The sequence below is a fragment of the Barbatula barbatula genome (genome assembly GCF_947034865.1).
Source record: "Barbatula barbatula genome assembly, chromosome: 8".
In the NCBI taxonomy this organism is placed as follows: Eukaryota; Metazoa; Chordata; class Actinopteri; order Cypriniformes; family Nemacheilidae; genus Barbatula; species Barbatula barbatula.
The window spans coordinates 7,954,188-7,961,222 of NC_136771.1; the positions used below are offsets into that span (position 1 = coordinate 7,954,188).

At 38.8% G+C, this 7,035-nt stretch overlaps 1 protein-coding gene across 2 annotated transcripts; it reads left to right on the forward strand.

Moving 5' to 3' along the window:
- The first annotated feature begins 31 nt into the window (after nucleotides 1-31).
- On the forward strand, nucleotides 32-5,719 carry mogs (mannosyl-oligosaccharide glucosidase). 2 transcript variants are annotated; one of them, XM_079461417.1, is made up of 5 exons: nucleotides 32-115; nucleotides 389-787; nucleotides 868-1,091; nucleotides 2,705-2,898; nucleotides 3,497-5,719. In XM_079461417.1, exons 2-5 carry the CDS (start codon nucleotides 442-444, stop codon nucleotides 5,253-5,255), a joined length of 2,523 nt encoding a protein of 840 aa, XP_079317543.1. In that variant the 5' UTR covers nucleotides 32-115; nucleotides 389-441; the 3' UTR covers nucleotides 5,256-5,719. The 2 variants fall into 2 exon arrangements, with proteins under 2 accessions (XP_079317543.1, XP_079317544.1); XM_079461418.1 differs by having other exon boundaries at nucleotides 34-115; nucleotides 416-787; nucleotides 3,497-5,611.
- Nucleotides 5,720-7,035: the final 1,316 nt, after the last annotated feature.

The window sequence follows — 7,035 nt, forward strand, 5'->3', positions numbered from 1 at the left end:
TCTTTTATTGTGAAGAAATGTCTTGTGCTTTTCTCATCAGCTTCACTGTAAGGAAATGCGGAAGTGTCCATGCTGCTGATAATGATGTCCAGTAGTGTACCGACACGTAGATAAGGTAACTTCAACCAAAATGTCGCGATCGCGAGTATTTAATTAATTAACTAGTATTACATTTGTAAAATATGAATATTTTAAAAAGAATACTAAGTGCAGATGCAGACAATCTTTCGTTGGTTCAGTTGGCCATATTGTCAATTTGGAGCGCTATGTGCATCACGATACGATAACGTTATAGTTATGGGGTCAAATATTAAAGTAAATGCAGTGGTATATAACACAATGTATAATATGTAGTGACATCTCAAATTATGTATGTGGTGGCTTGCAGGTGCATTTGAATGACTGTCATCCCCAGATAGGCTTGGTTAGGTCAAAGGAAAGATGGCTAAGCGGCGTAAGAGGTTATTGACAAGTGATGGAGTGCCTAGTCCAGGAGAAGAAAAAGCGCCTGCTCCACCACGCAGAGAAAAGAAAAAGAAAACTGACATTGGAAAGTTGTTCATCAATATATCCATCGGTCTGTGCATCTTCAGCCTCATCTGGTTTTTCTATGCTCTTTATATGCGCTCAGCCTTGGCCAGGAGGGTCGTAACCTTACACCCATCTCCACGGGTTCTGAATGCTAATAGCTCAAGTCCTGCTGTGTCTCCAGATAAATTTTGGGGTTCCTACCGCCCCCATGTATACTTTGGAATGAAAACAAGAAGTCCTAGATCTGTTGTAACAGGTTTGTTTTGCACATTGATACAACAACTTAGTTTTATGCATTGAAATTGAGACGTATGACAGTAATTTGTTTTTATTTAGGTTTAATGTGGATGCGTCAGTTTGCTGATGTTGATGGAAATTTGAGACACACTTGTGAGCAAGGGGACCGTTTGCAGGGCTATGGATGGCTGATGCATGATGGGGTCTCTTTCGGAGTCCAGGAGATTCATGACCGCGATTTTACCCTCACTACGGAGTTTGTGAAGCGTATGGGTGGAGATCACGGCGGTGACTGGACATGGAGAATTACTGCAAAGCAACATGTAAGAAAAAAGCATTTTTTAGGAGGATATATAGAAATCTGGGGAGTATTATAAAGCAAATATATATGAGATATGACTTATCAAATCAGATGCTAGTCGTTTTTAATGAACACATGCTAGAGCCTTTTAAACATGCATTCAGTTATGCTTTATTTTTGTATACTGAAACCTAGTGGCATAAATGCAGTATCATACTAAAGCAAAAGTTTTCAGTTTTCTAATGCCATTGTAAAATTTGACAGTCATGCTACATTTGTTCTGTGAGCGAAAAGGTTCAATATCTAGGGGTTTAACTGGGATCAAGTAAAACATCTAAAGCGGGTTGTGATCTGGCGTGATATCAACATAACGCTTTAATTAGACAGAATACTGATATGACGGCAGTATTCATTTCATTTACTTTTATATAGATTTCGTTTTAAATATGTTTAGGTTTAAAGAATGAACATTTAAACCCCTTTAAGAGCATGAAATTAATGGAATGTAATTTTGTTGTTTTACTTTAACCACTAATGGCTGGAATACACGACAAAGACTTTTAAAATATGAACAGATTTGTTTAAGCTAGACATCATACACTTGCAGTTTCAGATAGAAACACACTAACTGATTAAATATGCAGACCTGCACAGACTTTCTGCAAAAAGTCCTGACTGAAAATCTGGGCAAAATCTGAGCAAAAGTCTTGTAGTGTATTTTAGCCTTAAGGAAGATATATGTTTATATTACCTGAGTAGCAGTTGGACAACTTACTTTGGAATGCACACATTTTTGTAAACAAAGAACTAAACAATGTTATTTGAGATTAAGAGTCTTAGATTATTGAGATTTAATCAACCAGACCATTAATACCAGTATTCTGTATTTACGTAGTATGATGTTTTATTCACAAAGTTTGGGAGGAGCAAGTGCAGATAACTAACCTGGCTGGCTTGCTATGACCAATCTCGCAAATCAGATAACTAACCCGGCTGGCTTGCTATGACCAATCTCACCAATCCTTTTATCTTGTGAGAAAACCCCTACAAATAGACAAGACTCCTTAACCTTGTTCCCTCTACATTTTCGCAGCATTCCTTCTCTGTATAACAGGGGGAAACAAGCCGAGTCCGGGCATATACCGGGCCCAGTTCCTCCAAGCCCTCTCCATTTATTTACATTTATGCATTTTGCAGACGCTTTTATCCAAAGCGACTTGCATTGCATCCTATACATTTGTTTCTAAGTATCTGCAATCCCCTGGGATCGAACCCACAACCTTGGCGTTGGGTTTCTTACCACTGAGCTACAGATACACATTATTCGTACTTATTATCTGCAAGGCGAACTTGTGAAATATTAGTTTGTTTTAAAACATACAATTGTTTGTAACAATTGTAATGTCTTATTATAACAGAGATGATGGATGATGTTGCATTATCTGTTCGCCTAAATGCCTTAACTTAATTTAACAAACAAAAAATCGCACGTAAAATAATAGTAATATGCGAAGCTCATACATTCTTACTAATGTAAAATGTGTCTGACTTTAATTTTGATGAACACATGAAAAATTATATTTAGTTTCATTATCCAAAGAGCTTAATCACATTTGTTTTGTCTCTGATTGGCAGAGCTCTGCTGCCAAGGCTCCAGTGATCTCACTGATGTTCTACACTGCCACAGACGTTCAAGGTTCCTTGCAAGCCCACGTAGAAGAGAAAAATCACTTGAGTTCTGTCACAGGAACATCTGAAGAGCTGGGCAACTTCAAGATCACTTTTGGGAAACCCACCGCAGGGGAAAGTGCTACTGGCAAATATGCCAAGTATGTTGTGCATCAACACACAAATTTGGATTGTTTTTAGTACACTGAGCACTGTACACTCATTTAATGTATTCTAATTACCATTAAAACGTACCAGTGATACTGCTTTAATAACCCTGTCAAAAATCTAACAAATTTATCAAGAGGACTGAAAAACAATTACCTGTAGAATATACTTAATAAAATCCTTTTAACATTTACATTTATGCATTTGGCAGACACTTTTATCCAAAGCATCTTACATTGCATTGTACTATGCATTTGTTTCTGACTATGTGCAATCCACGGGGATCGAACCCATAACCATGACGTTGCTAGCACCATCCTCTAACCACTGAGCCACAGGAGAGCTTCAATTTGCACAAACATTTTTTAAGTAAAATTTGCTGCTATAATTCAAGTAGAACGTACTAACCAGAGTAAAGTAAAATATACTTAAATCGTATTGTTATCTCTAATACATAGGTAAAATATTTGTAATAGCAATGCAGTATCGATTATGGTAATATAATATTTGCTAATACTTATTATAATCTTTTAGTTGTGAAGCAAAAAGAACGAAATTCAGATTGCCATATGCTATCTCTCTTCTCTTCAGATATAATTACCTGCAGACCAGGAGCCCTGGCCTGGATAAGCTGACGGATATAGTAAAGAACAGCCTAAACCACAAGTTCATTTTCAGTCCTCCCAAAGGTGAAAAGAGGTCTTATTTCGCTGTGGATTCTCACAAAGTCACGACTCCTCACAATCAGCAGCAAGATCCCAAGATAGAGAGCGACTTTGTGGTGCATCAGGTGACCGTTCAGACACCTTTCCAAATCGAAGTTTTATTTGAATCTGGAAGCTTCCGCGACCGGCCAAATCAGCTTGTGGGGTCTGTTCTCACAGATGAGCTGGAGAGGCGTAAGGGGGCATTCGATGAGAAGTTTGAGGGTACCTTTGGCCTCCAAACAAAAGGGTTCACATCATCGCAGATAAAATTTGCCAAGGCAGCTTTGAGCAACATGCTTGGTGGTATGGGATACTTCTACGGCCAGTCAGTCGTACAGTCGGTTTACAATGAGCATCCCTTGCTTTATCCCGAAAGCCCACTTTTCACGGCGGTACCATCTCGCTCTTTCTTTCCAAGGGGCTTTCTCTGGGACGAAGGGTTTCACCAGCTTCTTCTGAGCAAATGGGACCCTCTGTTATCACTGGAGGTCATAGTACACTGGCTCGATCTCGTCAACATCGAAGGCTGGATCCCACGAGAGCAAATCTTGGATGACGAGGCACGCAGAAAAGTACCATCCGAGTTTATAGTGCAGCACAATGAAAATGCCAACCCACCCACGCTGTTCCTGGTTCTGCAAAAGCTGGTGGAGCAACTGGAGACCGACCCAGATAGGCTGTCCTCTCACCTTTCTGTATTGAGAAGGCTTTACCCAAGACTGCAGACGTGGTTCGAGTGGTTTAACACCACACAAGCCGGACCCATGGCTAATTCCTACCGTTGGCGCGGGAGGGACAAAGACACCAATCTTTTTCTGAATCCCAAGACCCTGACATCCGGTCTGGATGACTACCCACGGGCCTCCCACCCCTCATCTGACGAGAGGCACGTGGACTTGTATTGCTGGATGGCCTTGGCCTCTGGGATTATGGCAAATGTGGCGAGAATACTTGGGGAACCCCATAAAGTGTACGAGAACACCCATCTAACCCTCAGCAATAATGAGCTGTTAAATGAACTGCACTGGTCCGATAATCTGCGTGCTTTTAGTGATTACGGCAACCACACCCAATCTGTGTCACTTCAGCAGGAAAAGGTATATGTGCCCCCCGGACAACCACGGCACCAGTTTCCGGTTACCCGACTGGTTCGTTCAGTTCGCAGGGCTCCCAAACTCCAGTATGTAAATGCGTCAGGCTATGTTAGCCTGTTTCCTTTCTTGCTTCATGTTCTGACGCCGGACTCCCCTAAACTGGAGCATATTTTACGAGACATTCAAGATCCAGAACGCCTTTGGACACCCTACGGTCTGCGTTCGCTCTCGCGTACAGATCCTCTCTACATGAAGAGGAACACGGAACATGACGCCCCCTACTGGCGAGGTCCCATTTGGATCAACATCAACTACCTTGCTGTTAGAGCACTGCATCACTATGGCAGCATTGAAGGGCCATACAAGGAGAAAGCAGCCGCCATCTATCAAGATCTCAGGACTAACCTAATCAAAAATGTTTACAAGCAGTATCTGGAAACTGGATACATATGGGAACAATACAGCGATAGCACAGGAAGGGGACAAGGTAGCCACCCCTTTACAGGCTGGTCAGCTCTGACAGTACTAATAATGGCTGAAAAATACTGAGAATCGGTAGCAGGCTGGAATCAGCATGATGTTCAGAGTCAAGATGTTGATATGGTGCCATATGTGTGTTCTAACAAAATGTATTTCATTTTTACTTCATTTGAAAACAAAAAAATCAAATTTGTGATTTTCGTTTTAGTTTCTCATTTATTATGATAAACGAAATCCAAACGGTTTGAATATTTAAATTTGACATATCGTTTAATGTGATTTAATGTGTATCCTCAGGTTTAAGAGGCACAGGCTTTTTCCTGGATCAGGCAAAGCTATATCTACTACTACAGGAAAAGTCTGTGCACCTTTTTTCTGTCATTGCTGTTCGGCTTAATTTAACAAAATAAATCAAAATCTTTTCTAAATTCTTCTTTGCTGTACTTAAATACTTGAAAGGAATGCTTTAGTCGCGACTAATCGCATGCAAAATACAAGTTTTTGTTTACATAATATACTGTATGTGTGTGTATTGCGTATAATAATTATTTGTATATAAATACACATGTATAAAAAATACATATAAATTACATATAATATATATATATATATATATATATATTTATGTATAATATAGATTATATAGTATATATTATATATGAAGAGTTTGTTTCCCCAAAAAATAATAATAATTAAAAAAAAAGTTTTTTATTGTGCATTCCAATTAATCAATCAAACTGCAGTTGGTGTGTTTGATTGAAGCCATTATAACTGAAATCAAATTTTGGAACAAAACTCTATATAAAGAAGGTTAGAAGTAAACATTTATTAAATATATACATTGGCGTGTTTGTATTCATATATCCATAGTTAAAATACACAGTAAACCCACATATATTATGTAGACAAACTTTTTTTTAACAAATTTTATTTAGCTTTCGATTAGTTGCGACTAATCACTTTGCAGCCCTATTATTTTGATTAACCCCAATATCATTTCTGTTTTTAAAAGATAATATCCCTTTCAAACATTTGTGATAAGTGAAGTGAACTGTTTGCTACTGTAGACTAAAGCTAACAAGGGTTTAATTACATTTATTTTGTCCTTCCTGTGTAGATTAGGCTATTAAACGTTAAGCTGGAGTTGCCACACTACAAAACTCAAAACAGTCTTCTTGTTTCACCCCAAACTGGAAAATATGTGAATGAAATTTTAAGTAAACTTAATATAACCATTATTATGGCCCAATATACTGGAATAGACCTCACACCTCTTAAGTCCATGTAGAGTACAGGCAGGCTCAGGGAATGGATGGATAAACGGTATAATTATTTAAATGTCCGGTTATTTGTATGTTCTTATTTAATCAATTTGATGCAACATTGTTTTTCATTTGCTCTGTGTGAGGAATGTATTGCTGTTGTTGTTTTGGGAAAGAGTTCAAAAGTATCATAAATGTCATCTCTGTTTACAAACTCCTGGTTGCGTCAGGAGCTGTTTCGAGACCCCAGCGTGTAGATGATTCGTGCTCTATTTGATATTTTATTTTTGAGCAAACAATACCAAACAATCAGGGTATGAGAAAAATGAGATAAACACACATCTTGCGCTATGTTTGCATTCCCCTTGGGATTTATAGTATGTAGCCCTCATTGCCATCGCCCTTTGAAATGCATCTCACTGTCTTTTTAGTTTTTGGTTGATCGGTGTGACTAAAACACTCAATGCGCAATCCCCCCTTCCACAGACGCACAGTACAATGGGATAATAGCCAAAACAGCATTAGCGAGATCTAACGCGCAGGCATAAATAGATGAGTCAGAGTTCCTCCATTTGCGCATTGATGAG